This window comes from Diorhabda carinulata, chromosome X, assembly GCF_026250575.1.
Source record: "Diorhabda carinulata isolate Delta chromosome X, icDioCari1.1, whole genome shotgun sequence".
NCBI classification, from domain to species: domain Eukaryota; kingdom Metazoa; phylum Arthropoda; class Insecta; order Coleoptera; family Chrysomelidae; genus Diorhabda; species Diorhabda carinulata.
This window is the reverse complement of record NC_079472.1, coordinates 15,982,146-16,002,999: the sequence shown is the minus strand read 5'-3', so window position 1 is coordinate 16,002,999 and position 20,854 is coordinate 15,982,146. Positions and strand designations below refer to the sequence as shown.

Here is a 20,854-nt window from a genome sequence, read left to right as displayed (position 1 = left end):
TTTTTCTAATCAATAACGGTCTTCAATAGTAAATTATTGAATAAATAAACAATAATTAAAATTTGTTATCGTCGAAAATGTATGTTATTACCGCTAGTTTTTTTATTATCTATGTAAGAGTTAAAATAAAACACTTTTTTAAGATAATATATTAATGTAGATGTTACAATTCCATTTAAAGTTTGTTAATTTTGTTAATTATATTATTAATATAGATCAAAACTAAAACCTGAAACTATGCCGCTGGCGAGTCACGTGTGACCGTTTCCGAGGTAACCGATCACTGAATTGACAACAATTTCAATATTTAGGTTACGTATTTTTAAATATTTCAAAAATGTTAATCGTTTTTTACTAGATAATAAAATAAGTGAAAAAATTAAAATGTCTGAAGAAGTTAGTGCCGAGGTTATCAAAAAAACACAAAGAACTTTAGGGAAATACGTAAAAAAACCTCAGTTAACGGATAAGTTACTTAAAAAACCACCTTTTAGATTTCTGCACGATATTATAACTTCCCTGATAAAAGAAACTGGATTTTTGAAGGGTTTGTTTACAGACGATGAGATGATTTCGGATAACGTAAAAGATAAAGATGCAAAAGTAGCCTTTCTAAATAAACTCATAGAAGCTGTTAGTAAGTAAATCATTTTAACGAAAATCAATATTTTATTTATGTAATTATTTATATCGTAGAAACCGCCAGCGGTACTAAACTATCAGTAAAAGCAAATAAAATCGTAGCTGGTTTAGAGGCTACGAATACAAATTTATTACTTCAGGCAATAGCCAAATGTCTTGATTCGAACATTGATACTAAACAATTCGTAACTAATTTTAAATCAGACAAACAGAATGAAAAGAATAAAAAAAATATCACGAAAATTTCTAAGGAGGATAAAGGATCTACGCATAAAAAACTAGACACTCCTAAAAATAGTAAAAATGTTCAAAGTTCTGTAAGAAAAGAAGAAGGAAGCAAAGGTATTTCATCATATATTTAATATTGTGGTTAAATCGTCTTGAATTCTAAAATTAGAACAATTTCGTAAAAAAAACATATAAAAGGTTTTAAAAAAATTGAAGTAATTTCATATTAAATTATATTTCTAATAGATCCGCACATTCCATTCACGATCATGCGCAAAAAGCTTGGTATAAATGAGCCATGCGCTTCATATCGTTCACGCGATTGGTTAACCTAAGAAATCAATGGCGGCTCCAATAAGAGAAGCGCGGGAAACAGTGATCTGTTTAAATGAACCAATTATAAAGATATATATTCAAATTATATAAGTTTTATGAATGAAATAACATTTATACATATAAATAATGAAATTACGAGTCAAATTATGTTTTCAGTAAAATACAACGCAAACAATGCAACTTTGGTCTATTTTGTTTAAATTCGCTAGATCACGTGACAGGAGAGATAGTTGCAGCGCGCAAGCGTGGGCGCCATTAATTTCTTGGTAGGAGAGAATAGAAAAAAACACAGAGTTCTCTCTCTTACACATAGGCGTTATAGCTCGTTTCCACATACAGGGACTTCATTTCACACCCTCGCGGAGCGCCACCTAGTGGCTATAGGCACGATTCTTGGCGATTTATTCAGTTGTATGCTATGTCTACTACTAAATGTACGTGATTTAAGTAAAGTTTATTCCGGAAACGGATTTATTTCAAGCTCTATTTTCTGAGATAACCTCTAAAAGTCGCCATTTGTCAAAATTTCATTTTCACGTATTTTCATTCGCGCCCTAACAACCAACACGAAGCGAAACGGCACAAAGAGTCGAGGCGAGGATAGACGAGAGGAAACGAGCTTTGTGAATTAGCGTAGTTTCTTGGAGAAACTGAATGGAGCTTAATATTTTTATATGTTGTAGTAAAATTACGTAAAACGAGTAAAAACGAAGATAAAGTAAATAGGAAACGTTTAACCGAGAAAGAATCACCTAGCACAGATGATAACAAAGCAAAAAATGATAAAAAAGAAAATGTAACAGTTGAATCTGTGGAAAAGGAGGAGAAAATGGAGGAAACTGGTGAACATGAAACAAAAATGACAGGGAATATTGAAAACATACCTAAACTTGAGTTAAATCCGAAGGAAGATGAACATAATAATATTGTTAAGAAAGAAGATAACGTTGAAAAGGAAGAAAATATTAACAAAAATCAAATTAGACCAAAATCTGCTAGACCACGAAGTGGTGATATGGAAAAAATGAAAATTGAACATAAAAATGAAACGGTTCAGGAAAATGAAGGATCATCTGGTAATTTTTCATTGGTAAATTATTGGAATTGGGATCCGCCAGATTTTTTGTCCTTAAGAATCATTTTTTTGATACACTTAAGACAAAACTAAGACCGAAGTTTGAAAATCAAAATTTTAACACTTTTTTGGTTGATAAAAAAAATAATAAAAATCAAATTATTAATCGTATTATCACTTTTCGTCATCAACAAGAAACACATTTTTATGAACAAACTAAATCACTATAAAATTCGTCCTAACCTAACCTAAAAGTTTTTTTTCTTCGAATTGTTCGCTTTTTATTTGTACTTTCCGACTATCTTCGGAGTTTTTCGTGACAATTCGGGTAATTTATGGTTTTCAGATGCTTTATTGGTTGAAATTTTGGTTTTCAAACTTAGCCCCTCCCATTTTTATCTCGAATACGCCAATAAAATGAACAAAATCAAAAATATATATAAGCATAAATTAAAAATTCCCGATTTACTTATTTATTATAAAGAATTTGGTAACGTTGCTAACAATTACACTTAACTCCAACGAGTTTCCAGGTCTAAACTGTTCATTTTTGTTAAAATCACGAAGTATATGTGGATACTAATAGTCCGGACGGTATACGATTTTTCATATTATTTACGTATTTAATAATAAAACCAAATAATAGTTCTCTTTTCAGCCACTGGCTGCATAAGCATCCAGGAAGTACCGAAATTAAGTAAACAATTTAGCTAATTGTAAACAATTTTATGATTTTCACTAAAACCCAAAAAAATCGATATTCAAGGGTGAAATATCAATTCAGTACGACATATCGATTGAAAAATCTCATTTATTTGGTCCGAGAAATCGATTCTTCGATTACTCTATTTCAAATCGCTGTCTTATTTTAATATTACGTTCGGACTGCTTGTATCCATATTTCTTGTTTAACTAACCTCAAAAATAATAATTTTTCATTTTGTTACGACCGATATTAGGGTGGACCCCACTTCTAAGCAATAATCTTTTTATTTTAATTATATTTTCTTCGTGATTAAAATTTTCAAAATTTCAGTTCTAAAATCATCGCATGCAAGTCGTCCTAAAAGTTCTCTTCGTCCGCCGAGCGTTCGTCCATCGAGCGCTCGTCCAGGCGCACCGCGTCTACGATTAGATTCCGCCATACCCATGCACGAACCTATTCCCATGGGAACGATAAACGTCATAGTGGAAAACGTCGATTCTATGGCGGACGAAGAAGAAACTGTTGTTATAGAAACCGCCACCGCTGAATCGGAACCGGCTCAAATCGTACACGAAATCGAATTGGATAACAAAGGGCATTTGGTCGAACAGATTTTAGAACAAATCGAAGGAGATAGTACGGGGGGTGGTAAGAAAATGGATATCGATAGAGAAAATAACAGTAAGTGAACTCGTTTTACTTATATACATCCGGTAGAACCGGAAGTCGACTGTAACTTTGTTATTTTAAATGGAACATCCTATATATTAGTACATTTTGAAATCTACGTAAAATTTTAGTATACTTTTGACCAAATACTTTTTTCGAAAAATGCATACTTTTTGAGTTATTAATTTTTTGTAAAAACTTTTACCGTTGCAGACCCTTATAAATTATTTTTTTACGTGGATACCCTTAAAGGTTTGAAAACAGTCTCTGTTCGGTTGCTTTTAGCAAGGTTAGACGTATTTGAATCTAGGCTGAAATTTTTTTTATTTTATACAGGGTGTGTGTAAAAAGTGTTCAAAGTTTAATTTCATAAATATCAAGTTTTTTCAATTTTTTTAAATAGAACCACCCGATTTTTTCTATTTTAATGCATTCAGGGGTAAAAAATAAGGCAAATACATGTATACTTCTCTATACCTAAACCTTACCGTTATCCAGATATTAAATGTTTTCTGTAAATTTTTAGAGATGCAGGTGTGGTCTAAATTTTATTTTAACCCATATTTTACACACACTCTGTACAAATGAAAATTTTTTCAACAGATTCAAATACGTCTGACCCTGCTAAAAGCATCCGAACAGAAACCATTTCCATATCTTTAAGGGTATTTTCGTAAAAAAATCATTTATAAGGTGCAACGGTCAAATTTTTTGCAAAAAAATTATTAACTCAAAAAGTATGTATTTTTCGAAAAAAATTTTGGACAAAAGCATACTAAAATTTTATGTAGATTTCAAAAATTTACTAATATACAGGGTGTTCAATTTAAAATAACAAAGTTACAGTCGGCAGTCTACCATATTCGAAAATATTTTAGTTAAAAAGATCGTATCCGAAAACCCAGACGTAGAAATTTTCATTATCTTCCTATAAGTATTTTGACATATATACAGACAGTTTTAACTCGTCGCGTGAAACCCTGTATACAGAGTGTCCCGCATAACAATCAACATAGAATAAAGGAGTACAGGGAAGTCAAAAATGATCGGGGGAGATTTACCTGTACACCAAGTTGTATACCTGAGGAGTTTTATAAAGGGATTTAATGTAGGGTCCAAAATTTTCCAATGGAACCGAGCAATCATAGTTATAAGAGGGTTGTTTGTAATACTGAGAAGTTGTTATATTTTCCAAAAGAGAACGTGGAGCTTTCTTTGGGACGTAACACATTTCCTTTCCACTTTTTACCAACATTTTTTCAATGACTGTTCCAATATTACTTCCTGTAGGACAGAGATGGTTCTCCTAACCTCTACCCTCCACAGTTTAACTGCAAAATATAATATTCTCAATTCAGTCATTTATTCTAGACGGTTTGGCAACGTTGTATTAAATTGAATTCAACCTCTACAAGCTTCTAATTCTCAACTGTTTATTTTAGTTAAAATACTTTTATAGTTTCTTATTGTATTATGATTTTTTAAAAATTAGTAGTGAAAACTAGAGAGGGTGTAACGAAAGAAATCGCTCAGTTAGCTGACGTTATTCAAAATTTGACTAAAACGGCGAACCCGCTAGGAAAATTGATCAACTTTTTACACGAAGATATCGAAACGATGCATAGCGAGTTGCAGTTGTGGATTAACACCAAAAAACAATTATATTCCGAAATTAGGAAGCAAAAAAAGTTAGTTTTACATAATATATATAGAAATATTGTAATTTTTTATAATTTTTCAATTTTAAGGTCGAATATCGAATCGAGCAAACCGCTTTTGACGCATTTGGAGCAACTTAATCACGATATTAACAAAATACAACAAGAAATAACGAACATAAATTGTAACATGCTTAAAAATGATAACAGGATTAAGGAATTGTTGTGTTAATAATAAATATATTTGTTTATTGAAATTTTTCCCATTATTTTTGTCAAAATATTATAATTATTTTATATATTTAGTTGGTTTGTAGCCCAAAGATCTTACTGTGGAAGTACATGACCAATCATCTAACATGAGGAAGTGGTTTGGTGTATATCTCTTGAAGATGCAAAGACTGTCTTGCATATATGCAACCGGAGCCATGAAATCATACCAACAGCTGCACTAGAAGCAATTCTAAAGCAATATTTACACTATGTAGCAGAGCTACATGTAGCTCTGTTACAAAATCAAAAAGTGACACTGGAGATCTGCTATATAGTCCGGTTACTTTCTTTTTCGACATCCGGCTGGGTACTGAACAGTCCGGTTTCTCACAAGCTATAGGTAGCTTTGCTACACAGAATTTACTTATAGCAGAGCTATATTTAGCTGACGGAGCTCTTGCTAAAGAATAATGATGAAAACGTTGCCATTTATTTTACAAAAACTCTTGATAAAGAACAAACATCAACAACAAACTCTTGATAAAGAACAATGATCAAAACGTTGCCATTTATTTTACAAAAACTCTTGATAAAGATCAAATAAATGATCGAAACGTTGCCATTTTACAAAAACTCTAGGACAGTTTTATTTTGAGTCCTAAACCTACGAAATCATTCGAAGTTACCTACAAGGAAGGAAAATAATGTCAACAATGACATCTTCACCTGAGTTTTTGAAATTTGATGCTCATCTACTATATACAGAATATTTTTTACCATTACAACTCATTTGGCAACGGACGTTTTCACTTTTTCAATGAAGGTTTCCATTACCACGATTTCATCTTCAGACATTTTTAAGGATAATAAAACACAACGTCTACAAGAAAATATTTAATCCGTTAATCATATACATATTCAATACATCTCTTTCTTACATTCAATATATTTACAAACAAAAATAACATTTATATCGATACAAAAAAAAATAATTAGAGCATGAGTTTATTTATCGATATCAAAAGGATGCCCCACAAGAACCGGAAACTATTTATATTTCAAATTTCACCCTGTACATATTAATGTTCAGTGATATTACTATTAAATTGTAAAATTTTAACGAATTATCAAAATTATTGTCTACATCTATAAGCTTCTCATTAATTTTGAAACGCCCTATTTAAGAAACACTCTGGTATCAATTAGAAGCTAAAATTAGTCAGTTTATTCATATTGAGCACGATTTTATCGAAAAATCACTTCAGTTATTGAAATTTTCCAGATTTATTGCGAGATAAATAAATTATATAAAATATACAGGGTGGAAATTTAATTATATAATAATAATTAAAATCACAGTTTTACTATAGACGATTATTAAAAAACTTTCAATAACAAAATTTTTACATTGTAATTAAAATATTAATCAAAATATGCCAAAATATACAGAGTGATGAAGTTATATAAAAAAATTAAGAGACTAATAACACATTTCATATTCTAAATGATCCTATTTTGAGAAAAATAAATAGACAAAAAAACACTAAAACGATTTGAAAATGCTGTTTGTTGACTTCCAAAGAGCAAAAGAAAGAAAAGTTACCAATAACTGAAAGAAAAATAACGGGACTGATTGAAATTGATAAAAATAAATATGAAGTGAAATGAGAAGATTTCAAAAAAAATAAAAGAAAAAAAATATTGTGACATTTATTGACAGTATGAGATAACATAGTGGATAATTCAATGTTAATAAGAAGATCAAATTGGATAAAACAATGATGAGACAAGATACTAATGTATAGCACTGAAACAATGATAAAAACAGAAGAAGAGTTGACAATAACAGAAAGAAGGATAAAAAGAAGATATAGCTCACCTTCTAGCTTTGATAGAATTCTTTGTGTTTTATTCTTTTTATAATATCTTATCTACTCCTTTAAAGTATACAGTACGTCCACTAGTACTTGACAAGAAAAAATTTGAAATATTACAAATATTAAACATTTTTTCTTTCAAAAAATGTAAAATAATAAAAATTTGATCGAAACACTTTATAATTTCAATTTATTTTCTAGATATATTTCATAGTGTCGTAGCGGGACATCCGGTATATATTATATATTTACCAATTGTATTTATTCTCGTATTTTTGGTAGGTATAATATTCCAACAAAAAAAAATTTAATCAGTATTTTAGCTATAGTTCAAAAAATTCATCTTGATGTTGTTCGTGTTGTTTCGGGGACGTACGAGCTTTAGTACCTTGCTGTACAACTATACTATTTGGATTGTGTAAGAGACTGCCTTGTTCCGAAATTACGTTGTTACTACTGTTATTATTCACCATCTGCTTCATTCTCGATACGGGTGGTAATCGCCTCTCGATTTCTTCAAAATCATCAACAAATCTATAATAAAAACTATAAATTGCTAATTATTTTAATCTCTAGTATACTTACTCGTTAGATCTACTAGTTTTTTTGACGCCTTCCTTGCTTGTAGCAATTGCCGCGTCGATTTTACTTAAAAAACCTCCAATATCTTCTTCATCGAAACTAGAATTACTAGGAGACGTAAGACTCGATATCGATTTAGGTCGTTCTTTAAGATCAACAAAACTAGAAGATGATTCTTCGCTAGGTATTAGAAGATATTCTCTTAAAAATAAACTATCCGAGGTCCATAATTTATTTGCTCTATGTATTTGTTCAATCTACAAAATTAGAGAAAAAAAACTAATAATAGTAAAAAAGATTTAAATAAATTTAATCTTTTAATGATAAATGTTGATAAACTACTAAATCATTTGGTCAAATATAATTTTATTGTATTGAATGAAAATGTAATAAAATAATATTTCAAAATTGGTTAAATAAACATTTCAGTAATAAACAGTTATATATTTATTACATTAGTTATTATTACAGAGTTCGTACCTGCCTCAATCGATAAATAAAACTTTTGTATAAAATAAATTTAAAACAAATAAAAGGAATCCTTTTTTTAATAAAACAAATAAAAAATTGCTCGGTATGAATGAACTTTTATTATTATTTACGATTAATTACACATGATGTTGCTTACTTACATAACAGTTTGATATTGACAGACACACACAGTGTTATGATACAGTCTGTTAATCAATTTAAATATTATTTTAGGTTGAATTTTAACTGCGAATAACTTTTAACCAAGTAAAATTATTTTGTAAGCTGTTTAATTTCCTACAAAAATATCTATTTTTTTACTACACAATAATTCATTGCAATACATTAATATTACAAAAAAAAACAAATAAATTTAAATGGGAAATCAAAAATCACAATGTGGCATCTTTAAAGATTGATATTAGGAGCTCAAACTTTATCAGAATTTTTTTTTCGTATTCTTGAACATTATTATTATATTAAAAGTGTTTTTTTGCCCACTCTAATTAACAGTATTAATTTCTTCAATTTCTCATTACTTATACCTTTTCTATATGATTTTGTCGATAAATTATCCTGATTTTAGGTATCTTTTTATTCTTTGGAAACAGATAAAAACTTGAAGTTTCGACCTATTGCCGTCTTTATCAAAATATAACATCAACAAAATCAACAATATTTAGTACATTGTGACTTTTATAGAGACAATTTCTAAGAAAGCCTTTTTATTTGTTAACCTCAAACTAGAAATTGTATAATACTATTTTGATGAGACTTTATCAGCAGTAGCAGTTAGTAAATAATTTGATGTCATACTGAACACATTGAGACAGTAAAAAGTAAATCAAACTGTGAATTTAAATAAATTTATTAAACTGTTCACTTCTCAGACCTTATTATATATATTTTGTGTTGATTTGTCTTTGATTTTAAATCTCCTTTAATGGAAATTACATATAAAAACAGATAAAATCTTGACGTTTTGACCATTATCATATTTTGATATAGACCGAAGTAGGTTGAAACATCAATATTTTATAAATTTTCAAAGGCAATTTGATTTAAAGAAGACCTAAAATCAAAACAAATTATTCATAAAAGAAACAAAAATATGTATAAATTCCCCCTACTGTTTACAAACTATTTAAATAAATAAAAACATTATGATACATAACTGAAAAAATTCATATTTTTGATCATGATACCTACATTTCAAACTCAACTTAATATAATCAAAAAACAAAGCATTTTTCAACAAATTTTGACCTTTAGTAATTTACTGTTATCAGAAGATTATATTTATAGTTACTAATACGACAGCAAATATGAATGCTAATATTTTCAGTATATTTTTAAAATTTTGATTGCAAAGTAGAAATGAGTTTTTAGATAAACATTTTTTCAAGTGTTTCTTCTTATGTAATAATCAGAAGTTTTAAATAAACGTAAACTTGTAACCTTGGTGGCCTTTATATTCTTCTAATTTTATTGTTGATTAAGGAAATTATCACTTAAAAATTATTTGCGTTTTCTATTTTTTTTTTAAACAAAGGAAAATATGATTTACTAGTTGAACAAATAGTATGTAAAAATTGTTCTACAAGAATCAACAATATATTGTAAATAAATAGATATTTTACTATTTTTCAATCAGTTATGGTTGAGTGATATATATATATATATATATATATATATATATATATATATATATATATAAAATAGTATACAAAGTACTTACAGTAACGTTATATTTTAATGCAATTCCTTGTAAAGTGTCCGTGTTCGTCACAAAGTGCTTAATGTAATTTTCATTCTTCATAACATGTTTGCTAGTACTGCCATATTTTCTTAGAGATTGTGCTGATTCCCTTATACTATCTCGTATACTTAATCTTTCGTAGGAGCCTCTATCTATTTTATCCATACCTTCAAAGTCTTGTTCAGAAATAATTGAATAAATACTTTCACTGATTTAACAATCACTATTCTAATCACTATGATAAATTGCTGGAAATTAACTTCAAGTCATAATAAATATTTAATTTCAATTTCCGATAATTTTTTCAATTAGTGACAACTCAACTTTCAGCTGAAAATCAAACAGAAAATACATTCTTTCAGTTCCATTTTGGGCTATACTCCCATTAACAGCTGATAGTTGTAAGTGGCTGAAAAATAAAATTCGTCACGTGACTATGGCTTTTGACTTATCATCCTTTAACGTGTTATTTGTAACTGCTTATTAATCACAGGTTTGATATCGCCCCGTAGTTTTTCTTTTATATCTAGTACATGCTAAAAGAGAAGAATTTTTGAGGTTGTGTTTATTTAAAATTGATTTTTATTAAAAAATGTATTTTGGTATTAATTCTCTTAAAAAAGGTATTTTAGAATCACCGTTTATTTTGCAAAATATAATTAGATTTGCTAGTAAAAAGACTGGAGGCAGTACTCGAAACACAAGTCCAAAAGTTAGGCCTAAACATAGAGGAGTAAAGGTATGATTTATTAAAGAAGTTAATACATAAATTTTTAGTTATTTACCTCTTTTATATATAATTATTTTATTTTCAGATACAAGATGGTCATTACGTACATGCTGGTAATATTCTAGTTCTTCAACGTCATTTACGATTTCATCCTGGTTTAAATGTGGGTCTAGGAAGAAATGGTACATTATTTGCGCTCATACATGGTTGGGTTAGAGTTACTTGTGAAAAAGCCGATTTAGATTGGAGCCACACGTGGGTACAGAGGTGTCATGGACATAGAAAAGGAGTAGACTTTTATAAAAAGTATTTTAATGTACTACCAGATACCCAACATCAAAATTTCAAACTCATCGATCAAATTTAGTTGTGATTGTAATAATGTAATATAAATATGCTAGTTAAATTAATAGTTTTCTTTCCATACTATCAAAAAATCCAGTTGTGAAATCATTCATAAATAAAAAAAAAATACAAAATCAAAATAATATATTTTGTTCCTCATGATTTATATTGACTTTAGATTTCTTTTGATGGCATTCAGGAAAATGAGATCAGTATATTTTTAATGGGCGTTAATTGGGATGGGAATTACATTTTTCGTCTGTTATTTAATATATTTCTACCCTAAATATATGACTCTTATTCATTAGCATATGCAACATACAATACTGTCTACTGTATGTAGTATTGCTAGTCGTGATGTTTTTTAGATTTAATTGAGGAATTCTTCAGATCAAAATGTTATTCGGTCACCAGGAATTGAAGCCTTTTTTATAAATTTCATGAAGGTTACATAGCCTTCACTTTCCTTGATAAACATATATATTAGTGAGAATGTTCATCTTTTAATATATACAACACGTAATACTATACGGTGTATGTTATGTTGCCTATCTTACTGGTACTGATTCTATATAGTTTGAACATGATTACCGTCAAGTGAAAACGAAATTTTCAAAATTGAGGAAGTTGAATGAGAAAATATATTAAACTGCTTATCAAAAGTTTTCATATTTAATTAGTTTAATATAGATGTCAAATTTCCATGGCAACAAAGTGCTTAGATTTGTAGTTCCCATAGAAACATTTTCGTCTATTACAACAAAAATATGAAAATTGTAGATTTAATATGTCAATTTTAGACTTTTAAATTGTACAAAATGGGAGTTGATTATAGAAGGGAATGGATGAAACAGCGAATTATAACATTATTCGGATTGAATTCCGAGGAATACTTCGAAGAAATGATGGCTAATAATGAAGATCTGGAAGATAAATTCACTTCATTTTTAGATGACGATATGCAAAGTGACGAGAGGAAAGAATTTTTCTATGTTTATAAAACTTCTTATGCAAAATTGGTTGAAGAAGAAATCTTGGTACCACAAAAAGGTTGATATTTATTTGATATTTTCTTCTGTATTTTTCTATATCTATTTTTATTTAGTAATAAAAGAACCTCCTCCTGAACCTCCACCGGAACCAAAGAAGAAAGGAAAGAAGGGTAAAGGTGGAAAAGAAAAGAAGAAGAAAAAAAAGAAAGTTGAAAGCGATGAAATTGCCACTCCTATTACCACATTATCCAATGCTGACGGTCAGTGAAGACTAATAAATTCATAATCTAATATTTAAAAACGTTTCTTTTATTAATTTAGAAACCGAAGGTGATGCTGCAACTTCCGATGTAGAAAATCCAGTCGATACAAAAATAGTACCAGAAGAAGGTCAAGAAACTGTCGAAACGTCCGCTTCTCCTACAGTTACCGAGCCAGCTTTAACAGAAACTGAAGCGTCGACATTACAGACACCAGAAATAACAGATGCAGAGACCACTGATGTAGATGGTTAGCTTTCCATTTATTTCTATTCATACCTTCATTGTTGATATAATTTTTAGATATCCCTACTGATACTGAGGATGGCAAAAAGAAGAAAAAGAAGAAGAAAGAAAAAGGAAAGAAAGGGAAAAAGAAAAAGAAAGGTATGAATGGTAATAGAATGTTTTCTGTTGAATTTATTTGAAGAAAGTGTCTGAAATATTCAAATAAATTTTCCTTGTTTTATTTAGAACCAATACCCGAACCGCCACCTGAAGAAGACGAATACATTATGGTTCCTGTAGGTCTATATAAAACTATCCATCAATAACTTTATTCATTTGAATTATTTCAGCAAATTATTCAAAAAAACGTCGTCGATTATATACTTCATGGGGGTTTCATGAAAATCGGCGGGGAAATGTTCGAGAACGATGCTTATAGAGTTATATATTTCTATAGGACAAGCGACGACGGCATTCCTATTTTCGAAAATCCTTCGACGGCCGATGTGGAAATGCCAAATTATTTCATAATAGGCTCTAGCACGGGAAATTTCTTACATTCTGTAACGCTTCTATGCAGACAGGTGAATAATTCCTAAAAATTCATTTATCTAATTGGTCGAATCGATAGAATTAAGAAAATCTCCAAATAAACCAACATTTTTTACTAAAATATTCATAAAGAAAATAATTTTTGTTCCAAATGTTCGATTTTCAGCTACCTTCGATATAAGCAACACGTTATACGATCTATTGTATATAATGTTGCATATTCTGCGCGTATAAAAATTTTAAGAAAATTAGAATCAACTTATTACAAAAATTTCTATGATATTCATTTTCAGAAAAGATATTTTTTGAGCAATATACGCGAATATTGTAAATGTATTATTATTTTGACTATTATCAACTATGGTGTTCATTCTTTGGAAATCCAAGTGTATAAATTTTAATTATCTACAATTTATGCAACACGTTATACTTTCTACTGTATGTTATGTTGCGTACTCTGTTGGTATTGAAAAATTCTCTCTAATGGAATTACATTAAGACAAAATTCTTCGAAAAGAATATTTTTTAAGTAAATAATGTGAGTAATTATAAGAAATACTTTTTTTAAAATATTTTTAGTTGTGGTATACATTTTTTAAAAACCTAATTTTGTGCTGTTATTTCGATGTATGCAACATTTTATACTTTTCACTGTATGTTATGTTGCGTATCCTATTGATATAAAAATTATTTTTGATAAAAATTGTATTGACATTAAAGTTTTATTATATTCTTCTTTAAAAAGAATTTATTTATTTATTAGCTAATTTTTATATTTTTAACAATGATATTTATTTTTTATAGTAGAGGATCCGTAATAAGATCATCCTTCACTAGTGTGCCAACCAGATAAGAATAATATTTTATCAAATAAAATAAGTTTCTGAATATAATTTAATAAGGCAACCCTTTAAAAAATTTTCATGGTTATAATTAATTAAAATTATAAAAAATTAATATTTTTCATAATTTCGCCGGCGTGCCTGCCAAATAAAACAAATTCCAGTAAAAAGTTTATAATATACACAACATGCAACACCACAGTAGCATACTTTTCTCTGGTCCCTAATACCTGGCAACTTCGTTCAAAGACGTAAATTGATATAAGTAACTGCACTTTTCTGTCAACCAATCGCAATTAATTTTAAAATGAAAATAATTTAATTACAAACAGCGGAGTATAAGGTTGCGTGTGAAAATTTATTCATAGATACAAGTTGTAAGACTTTGAAACTGAAAAAATGGAGCGGGCAGAACTATTAGACAGAGAGACATTGCGCGTATAATTCCCTGCTATAGAGAAGGACAAAGTACTACAGAAGAGAGTGCGCAGTTTTTAGACTCATAGTAATGACAAGGATGAATGAATTTACTAGAGAGTGATATTTTGAAGGAGATAACTTTTGAAAAGCTCAGTATGTGTCAAAACGAAAAATGTATTTAAAACAAACAAAAGAAAAAACAGACAATATTTTTCAAAAAATTTTTTAATTCATGTTTAGCAGGAAAATAAAAAATTTTTTATTCAATAATAAATACATTAAAATAAGTAACATTACTAAACAGCATGTAGCCACATCGAATTTACATAAATAGTTCGTAAAATTTTTTGTTTGAGTGATTCCCAGCATGGTGGTATTGTATTCGAGTCAAAACTTAACTTTTTTGAGAAAATTTTCATTATCTTCTTTCGCAGAAAAACTTTTAGAAAATATTAGATACCTTGCGTCATTTACTTTGTTACAGTTTTTAATACCGTACATGGCCGAGGTAAATTCTTGAATGACATCCATTTTTTCGTCAATAAAAATGTCAGCTTCATCAATTAATGAAGGAGTTACCACATCACCATTATTTTCTTTATCCTCAGTATCCTCAGAAGTTGTTGTCAACGATTTTGGATGTAGATTGCCTTTAAATAACTAAAATAATTCGTTGAAGCAAATTTCGGAAAAAAATTTTTATGATAAAAATATTTTTTAATAATATACTTACTTCAAGATTTTTTACAAATAAATCAAATTCATCATTGTAAATATTTTTTAAAACTGTTACTTTTTTATAGCAAGAAGAGTGATAACCTACAACATCAATTGAGTCTTTGGTTAAATTGACGTCAGCATATTTAAAACCTTTTAAACGCCGGAATGATAATTTTATAGAACAATTTTCGAATGACTTGTCGTTAAAAAGAATAACTGAGTCAGTTTTTTGGCATAAAAAACACTTTTTTTTTTGTCATTTTTAATTTATTTTCACAATACACGACGTGTTTACCAACAGATAACCCAAAACATTGCTCTATAGTAAAGCTGCGCACTCTCTTATGGCTTACGGCGCCTGTGCTCACAGCTGTAGTACTTTGTCCTTCTCTATAGCAGGGAATTCTACGCGCAATGTCTCTCTGTCTAATAGTTCTGCCCGCTCCATTTTTTCAGTTTCAAAGTCTTACAACTTGTATCTATGAATAAATTTTCACACGCAACCTTATACTCCGCTGTTTGTAATTAAATTATTTTCATTTTAAAATTAATTGCGATTGGTTGACAGAAAAGTGCAGTTACTTATATCAATTTACGTCTTTGAACGAAGTTGCCAGGTATTAGGGACCAGAGAAAAGTATGCTACTGTGGTGTTGCATGTTGTGTATATTATAAACTTTTTACTGGAATTTGTTTTATTTGGCAGGCACGCCGGCGAAATTTTGAAAAATATTAATTTTTTATAATTTTAATTAATTATAACCATGAAAATTTTTTAAGGGGTTGCCTTATTAAATTATATTCAGAAACTTATTTTATTTGATAAAATATTATTCTTATCTGGTTGGCACACTAGTGAAGGACGATCTTATTACGGATCCTCTACTATTAGTTTTTATTCCATACATATAATCTTTAATACACGCAACACGTAATGCTTTCTAATGTAGGTGATGTTGCGTATACCATAGGGTATACGAAAACTTATTTTAGTGAAATTGATTGAATTGTATGGTGGGAAAATAATTTATTAATTGTTTAGATGTATGCCCCGTTAATGAATAGTTGCTTCGTCGAACCGGCTTTAAAATCCTCGAAAAAAACCGGGGCCAAAGATCCCAACGAACATCTAGTTGATTCTAGTGACTTTCAAGGACCCTCCGATTATCGTAAATTAACATTAGGATCCAACGAAGATATGAAAACGAGTCTTGTCATCGAAACTGTGGATGAAATCGATTTTAAAGAAGACGTCCAAGATAATAGCGACAATACACCAATCAAAGATGAATTATACAGGGAAGTTACCAATTTGGTACAATCATTTGATTGGTAAGTATAAATATAATTCGATTTTCGGTATATTATTGACCACGTTTTTAGGGTTTCTGAGCACGTAGAAGACGATTTAGATCTACCGATGGTAGATTTGAGCGATATTATACATACTAATCTTACCGATACGGAGTTGGCGAATAATCCGAAAATTATAGCTCTCATTGAAGAGGCCGTCGAAGGATGGGAAAAACACATTATGAAAGTTTTGGAAGCTTATTTGGCTAAGGTAAAAATTTGTCTCTTATAAGCTTCGAATTTTTTTATCTGTCATCTTATAAATTGGAATTTCATGTTGACGCACGCCTATGGGGAGTAAAGGAGAACCAATTGTAAGTACGAAAAAAGTCCGTCGAAATGCGTTAAATAAGTGTGGCGCCACATTAGCATCAGGGTAAATTTTAACGCATTTCTATGGACATTTTTCATATTTTTGTATAACGAACATCGTTGAAGTGGTCCCATTTGAATTTAAAAGAACGGATTATACAGTTAAAAAATATTCTGAGCTATTTTACACGATTTATTTATTTAATTTTTTGGATGCCAATATTTGTATATATATTGTAGAGTCCCGTGGGAAAAGGTCCTTTGCCTGAATACGAATACTGGCACGATAGAGAAGCGGCTCTAAGTTCCGTCGTTGAACAATTAAAAAAACCACTCGTGATGCGTATCTGTCATCTTTTGGAATTGTCGAAATCCCCAGTCATCAACACATTTATTCAATACCAGATAGATTTGAGAAGGCATTACAGCACAGCGAAAGATAATGTTAAATTTCTTTCCACAATTTTGAGATTTCTTAAAGTGAGTATCGATATTGATGATTAGGCGCGGTCAATAGGATTTATTTTTCAATAGTTGATAACACACAGTAACGATTTTCGTAAAATGACCGAATCCATACCGGAATTGATGGAAGGTTTGCAACTGATTTGGGTACTATCAGGTTACTACAATACCGACGAAGTAATGGTACCGTTCATGGAAAGGATCGTCTGGTGTTTGTTGGAAAAAGTGAGAAATACTTTGAATAACGAAATGCTATTCAGGTAATAAACTTTATTTATAAATAAAATGGCCTGTCATTTGTGGTGATGTTTTTAATTAGACATCCGATAGAAGTTGTTAAAACTTTAACTAATGACGCCGGTGAGATGTTGGATAGGTGGCAAACAGCCTATTTGGAAACTCGACAGAGAATCGAAGATTCGGGTAAAGGTCAAAGATGGGAATTCGATAAGAAAAAACTCTTCGGCGCTTCTAATTACATGGCTAGAGTCTGTAAAGACTTGAAAGATGTTGCAACGGTGAGTAAATTCTATTATAACTCTTATGAATCTAAATGATCAGTTTATCGATTGCGTCCCATATAGGATCCGAGTCGTATAGTGAGATTTTAAGGTTAAATCGCTTCTAATTAACCCCCCAAAATGGTTCGATCTCTTTCTACTCACCCTCGCCTAAAGCTTTTCACGGTCTCATACAGTATGCAAATTTTGATATTTTTAAGTTGAATATTTGCGAAGAAATTAACTTTTATCGAAATTTAGGGCCCTACTTTTTGAAGTCCTATAACTTCTCAAGGTTGTAGCTAGGAATAGGGATACATTTCGCTCAATTGTCATATTTTTTGCTCCACTGCTTTGTCTTGATTTTTATGCGGGACACGCTATATAAATATTTGTCTAATTTCTTTAATTTTTTTGCTAAGTTATCTTCGATGTATGAAACATTTTAAACTTTACACTGTATGTGATGTTGCATATCCTATTAATATAAATCGAAAAAATCGATAAAAAAATAAAAGAAATTGAATTGATATTTGCAAGTTAATTAATTATAGTTATTTTATATATAAGGAATTATTTATTAAAAATGATATATTCTAAAAGGATTGCATATGTACAAATCATAATTTGTATCATAGAATAATGTTATTAATTATAAATTAATATAAAACTTAGTGGAAGATTGATTTTTTTTTAAAAAATATATGAAACTGTTGCCAAAATGACCCATAATAGTGAAAATTCATAAACTATTAATGAAATAAAAGTTTATTTAAAAAATAAATATAAGAACTGACAAGTGTTTGAAAAGTGAAGGACATTGTGAGGAGACAAGAGCAAAAGTCTAGTCAGTCATACTATATGGTTGCTATTGAAAAAAAAAAGAGCATCAGGGATTTTGAAAAGAGTATCAGCAGAAAAGAGAAGGGGGAGTGCAAAGTTATAAAAAATAGAAGTTAAAATTGTTTTAGATCTGATATTGCAAGATATTATCATCTCAGGTCAGTTCCTTCACATATTATTGGCCAATAATAATAATAGTAATAATATAAAATAATTTATAAAAAAAAGGAATATTACCTATACTTACGTTGATAATGGATAAAATTCCTTATTTGTGAGGTTAAGATTCCTTTTCCGTAGAAATAATATGAATTGTGTAGTATAATTAAATTTTGTTCAATGTATCATATGTAATCCTTTCACAGAAATAGAACTTCTTGATTATATCATATAAAATTGACATAATTTTCTACTATTTTCCTTATATTGTACATCTAAATAATAGAATATTCATCTGAGTCGATTTATAACAGATAACTGTGAAGAATTATCAAATTAGAGGAACGGCTAACTTCAGGTTAGACTCATAGGCGTACTCAACTACATTTTATTAAACTTTATTTGAATTAAAAATAATACAATTAACTTTTAACATAAAACTTTTATTGATTTGTTAAAAGGAAAAACATCCATAAGTTATTTATTTATGCCAGAACTCAAAGAGAGAATGAGTTTCATGTCCGGCAAATAACGTGCTAGCGACAACAATATAAAAAATATAATAATAATAAAAACAATAGAGGTAGAAATAAATATAATTACAATATATATATATATATATATATATATATATATATATATATATATATATATATATATATATATATATATAACCTTTGATACACGCAACACGTAATACATTCTACTGTAGCTAATGTTGCATATACCACAGGGTATACAAAAACTTATTTTAGTGAAATTGATCATATTTTTGGCTGCAAAGCTTTGTGTCGATTTTTATGCGGAACACCCTGTATAAATATTTGTGTAATTTCTTATTTCTCACACCTTTTGATATATCAATGCATCTAAATGTTGTTGATTTTACGTCGTCACCGTGTTTTTTTTAATCAAAGTTTAATGTGAAATTCTATCTAAAGAGATTATATTGAAAAGTGCTACATTTTGTAATAATTACTTTTGAAGCACAAGTTATTTATACCGTGATTACTAAGTAAACTAACATCAATAATCCTGTATTTCAAAAACTAGAACCAATAAAAAAAATATAGAGGTATATTTTAAATCAACGATTTACAAATTTGAGAAATCAGTTTAATGATTCCACGCAGAAGATTTTTTGTTTCATTCGATCGAACTTTTCGTCTTTCCAGATAATTTATCAATTTAAAAATATATTCGGACCAGAATTGAGATCAATTGTAAGCGATCCGCAAAGTATTGACAACGTCGCAAAACGAGTAGATAAATTGGTTGTTCAAATCGAGAACACCGACTTCGATATATTCGATTTGAATAGCTCGGAAAATTGGGAAGCCATTATGGGTCTTTTTTATAAAGAAGTACGCCAACTTGAATTGGAAGGTGTCAGTTTTATAGACCAAAGCTTTAAAATGATCAGGTACGATATTATTTAACAGTTTTACATCGAAATTTGGACTAAAGATGGAGGTGAATTGATTTTGAAAAAGTGGCGTCATCTGTGTTTCGCTAGACACGCTTTTTCTTCATATATTTGTCTATTTACACTTTCATTTAGTTTTACGTCGAAATTTAGACTAAAGATGGAAATTATTTGATTTTGAAAAAGTAGCGTCATCTGTGTTTCGTTGGACACGCTTTTCCTTTATAAATTTGTTTATTCACACTTTCATTTAATTTTACGTCAAAATTCTGACTAAAGATTGACGTAAATTGATTTTGAAAAAGTAGCGTCATCTGTGTTTCGTTGGACACACTTTTCATTTATTAATTTGTGTATTCACAATTCAATATGCTTGACATCAAAGTTTGGACTAAAGATGGAGGGTAATTGATATGATATAATAAAGTAGCGTCATTCATTTTTAAAGTGTATTCAGGATTAAATAAGGCGGTTAATTAATATTGATCACA

General features: G+C 29.3%; 4 protein-coding genes across 5 annotated transcripts in view; 3 read left to right on the top strand and 1 right to left on the bottom strand.

Moving 5' to 3' along the window:
• The first annotated feature begins 296 nt into the window (after positions 1-296).
• On the top strand, positions 297-5,571 carry LOC130901032 (TRAF3-interacting protein 1). The gene is made up of 6 exons (XM_057812098.1): positions 297-637; positions 697-984; positions 1,890-2,282; positions 3,318-3,668; positions 5,149-5,344; positions 5,405-5,571. The coding sequence occupies exons 1-6, from the start codon at positions 385-387 to the stop codon at positions 5,544-5,546; spliced, it is 1,623 nt and encodes a 540-aa protein (XP_057668081.1). The 5' UTR covers positions 297-384; the 3' UTR covers positions 5,547-5,571.
• An 837-nt stretch (positions 5,572-6,408) lies between these two features.
• On the bottom strand, positions 6,409-10,712 carry LOC130901055 (lysM and putative peptidoglycan-binding domain-containing protein 1). Its single transcript, XM_057812133.1, has 3 exons — positions 10,196-10,712; positions 7,990-8,243; positions 6,409-7,938 (listed from the first exon to the last, which is right to left on the bottom strand). Exons 1-3 carry the CDS (start codon positions 10,379-10,381, stop codon positions 7,728-7,730), a joined length of 651 nt encoding a protein of 216 aa, XP_057668116.1. The 5' UTR covers positions 10,382-10,712; the 3' UTR covers positions 6,409-7,727.
• A 35-nt stretch (positions 10,713-10,747) lies between these two features.
• LOC130901056 (50S ribosomal protein L27) lies at positions 10,748-11,352 on the top strand. The gene is made up of 2 exons (XM_057812134.1): positions 10,748-10,955; positions 11,032-11,352. The coding sequence occupies exons 1-2, from the start codon at positions 10,809-10,811 to the stop codon at positions 11,311-11,313; spliced, it is 429 nt and encodes a 142-aa protein (XP_057668117.1). The 5' UTR covers positions 10,748-10,808; the 3' UTR covers positions 11,314-11,352.
• A 697-nt stretch (positions 11,353-12,049) lies between these two features.
• LOC130901904 (dynein axonemal heavy chain 10) overlaps positions 12,050-20,854 on the top strand; it is a 74,802-nt gene continuing 65,997 nt past the window's right edge. The window contains exons 1-12 of one of the 2 annotated variants that reach the window (XM_057813573.1): positions 12,050-12,341; positions 12,397-12,543; positions 12,605-12,793; positions 12,847-12,930; positions 13,018-13,067; positions 13,122-13,355; positions 16,348-16,637; positions 16,689-16,869; positions 17,211-17,450; positions 17,505-17,695; positions 17,755-17,953; positions 20,113-20,360. In XM_057813573.1, the coding sequence (XP_057669556.1) occupies positions 12,110-12,341; positions 12,397-12,543; positions 12,605-12,793; positions 12,847-12,930; positions 13,018-13,067; positions 13,122-13,355; positions 16,348-16,637; positions 16,689-16,869; positions 17,211-17,450; positions 17,505-17,695; positions 17,755-17,953; positions 20,113-20,360 (2,285 nt within the window). In that variant the 5' untranslated portion in view covers positions 12,050-12,109. The remainder of the gene's footprint in view (positions 12,342-12,396; positions 12,544-12,604; positions 12,794-12,846; positions 12,931-13,017; positions 13,068-13,121; positions 13,356-16,347; positions 16,638-16,688; positions 16,870-17,210; positions 17,451-17,504; positions 17,696-17,754; positions 17,954-20,112; positions 20,361-20,854) is intronic. The other variant, XR_009060336.1, reaches the window with a different exon arrangement.

Bases quoted from the DNA above. Each gene is read 5' to 3' on its own strand.
- LOC130901032 (XM_057812098.1), top strand. From the start codon at position 385: ATGTCTGAAGAAGTTAGTGCCGAGGTTATCAAAAAAACACAAAGAACT. The intron at 985-1,889 runs GTATTTCATCAT...TATATGTTGTAG, and splicing joins AAAAGAAGAAGGAAGCAAAG to TAAAATTACGTAAAACGAGT. The intron at 2,283-3,317 runs GTAATTTTTCAT...TCAAAATTTCAG, and splicing joins GGAAAATGAAGGATCATCTG to TTCTAAAATCATCGCATGCA.
- LOC130901055 (XM_057812133.1), bottom strand. From the start codon at position 10,381: ATGGATAAAATAGATAGAGGCTCCTACGAAAGATTAAGTATACGAGAT. The intron at 8,244-10,195 runs GTAAGTACTTTG...CTAATTTTGTAG, and splicing joins CATTAAAATATAACGTTACT to ATTGAACAAATACATAGAGC. The intron at 7,939-7,989 runs GTAAGTATACTA...TTTTTATTATAG, and splicing joins AAAACTAGTAGATCTAACGA to ATTTGTTGATGATTTTGAAG.
- LOC130901056 (XM_057812134.1), top strand. From the start codon at position 10,809: ATGTATTTTGGTATTAATTCTCTTAAAAAAGGTATTTTAGAATCACCG. The intron at 10,956-11,031 runs GTATGATTTATT...TTTTATTTTCAG, and splicing joins CTAAACATAGAGGAGTAAAG to ATACAAGATGGTCATTACGT.